Raw genomic sequence first — 2,209 nt, forward strand, 5'->3', positions numbered from 1 at the left:
ATTAGTCAGAGAGCAAAGTGATGCCTCAAGCTAAATGGATAAAAGAATGAAAAAGTGGATGGTAATATAAAAGTCTAATGTACCTTGATGAATGTCTGGAAGATTATCTCCACGAATGAACATTTCCCTGTCCATTTATCTTTTGTCCAGATGAATGGATAAAATAATTTAACTGAGAGACTGTATAGGAGCAGGGAAACTGAGAGTAGTGGAAGTTCATTAACATGAAAGAATGCAAAGAGGAAATTATTATTGTTCGTGAATAAGTGATTTCCTCAGGAAGAGAGCATAATTGTTGAAAAAGTAGTAATTGGAAAGAAGAGTTTTTGTCTTAGGTCTTGAACAAATTGATACCCATGAATTGAAGAGTTCAAAGCTTTAAATGTGACAAAGAGCCCAATAGAGGCAGGTGAAAAGGAGGGCAAATGGACCTGTCTTGCCAGCCAGATAAGCTGAGACAACCCAGGCCATTCATGAAATCTTGGTAAGTAGGAGAGGCAAGGATAAATAGTCTGGTGAACTAAATGTATTAATGCAATAAATTATGGGACTTGATAGTATGTGGGGGTCTTAAAATGTTAGGCAGAAACCATGGATAAAACTGTATATTTGTCTTCTTTACAGGATAGTGGCCCTAGAATCTAAGCAGGAGTTCCAGCATGAGAGGTAATTCCCACAACAGCTCAGGGTTTCCTCATTTCATCTTGACAGGACTCCCTGGGCTGGAGACATCTCAACACTGGTCTTTTTTGCTCCTTGGTGCTCTCTACATTGTCTCCATTGTGGGCAATGCCCGTATCCTTTTCATTATCAAGAAGGAGTGGAGCTTGCACCAGCCCATGTACTACTTCCTATCCTTGCTCTCAGTTAATGATCTAGGTGTGTCTTTTCCCACACTACCCACGGTTCTGGCCACATTTTTCCTTCCACTTAAGGGAGATCAACTTTTATTCTTGCTGGTCCAAATGTTCTTTATCCATCTCTTTTCCTTTGTGGAGTCTGGCATCCTGCTGGCCGTGAGCTTCGACCGCTATGTGGCCATCTGTATCCCGCTGCGCTATGCCACAGTGCTCACTGATGCCCGTGTGGTGCATATGGGCATGTCCATTATTATCCGCAGTTTCTGCATGGTTTTCCCACTCTCTTTCCTTCTGAAGAGATTACCCTTCTGCAAGGCCAATGTCCTCTCCCATGCCTACTGCCTGCATCCAAATCTGATCTGCCAGCCCTGTGGCGACATCACCTTAATTGTATGTATGGTCTATTCATCGTCATCTTTACCTTTGGCCTGGATTCTGCCCTCATCCTCCTCTCCTATGTGCTCATACTCTGCTCTGTACTTGCCATAGCCTCCCGGGAGGAGCGATTAAAGACTCTTAACACCTGTGTGTCACACATGTGTGCTGCGCTCATCTTCTATGTGCCCATGGTGTGTGTGTCTATGGCTGCTCGGTATGGGAGGCATGCCCCATGGTATGTACACACACTCATGTCCCTTATCTATCTCTTTGTGCCTCTGATGCTCAACCCTGTCATCTATTCCATTAAAACCAAACAGATTCGTCAGAGGCTTTGCAAAATACTACTGGCAACCAGGATTTGAGCAGGAGACTTGTTGAAAAGAAGAGATTCAGAGGATGTTTATCCTTACTCCGCAAATTTGAGTTTTCAAGACCTACTTCAACAAGGCATTTTAAATATCCTTTAGGGCACTGACCTTCCATTAGGATTCCAGCTATCAGTTGTTGCATCCTGGCAACAGTTAAGTCTAAACCTAACAGGTTTTGCCAAGTTAAATTGGGCTATAATTTTTTTAAAAAAGTAATTGCTTAATTTCCTTCTTTTTAAATCCAAGAATATGCATTCTCATAATTAATCCTTCATCTTGTCACAATATGTTGCTATTATCTTTTGTTTAATGTGAATCATCAGAAAAGAAATTACTGATTACCATGGATACACTGTCGTAATGGGGGAAAGGATTCTTTTGCCAAGTATTATGTCAAAGAGATATTAGTTAAAATCACACACACACACACACACCCCCCCCCACCCACAACCCAATAACTATGCATGACACTGTTTATTTCATATAACATGCACCATCCACTTAGTGTTTAAAAATGATATAAGTGTAATTGCATGTAAATTATATTAAATTATTTAAAATTAAGTAATATTAAAAGTTGGTGAAGTTTGTAGGATAATT

At 40.6% G+C, this 2,209-nt stretch overlaps 1 protein-coding gene across 1 annotated transcript; it reads left to right on the forward strand.

Moving 5' to 3' along the window:
- Nucleotides 1-659: 659 nt before the first annotated feature.
- LOC112607353 (olfactory receptor 51I1-like) lies at nt 660-1,603 on the forward strand. Its single transcript, XM_025358473.1, is given in 2 exon segments — nt 660-1,242; nt 1,245-1,603. Coding segments are annotated over 2 exon segments (942 nt in total).
- The last annotated feature ends 606 nt before the right edge of the window (nt 1,604-2,209 follow it).

This window comes from Theropithecus gelada, chromosome 14 (genome assembly GCF_003255815.1).
Source record: "Theropithecus gelada isolate Dixy chromosome 14, Tgel_1.0, whole genome shotgun sequence".
Classification (NCBI taxonomy): domain Eukaryota; kingdom Metazoa; phylum Chordata; class Mammalia; order Primates; family Cercopithecidae; genus Theropithecus; species Theropithecus gelada.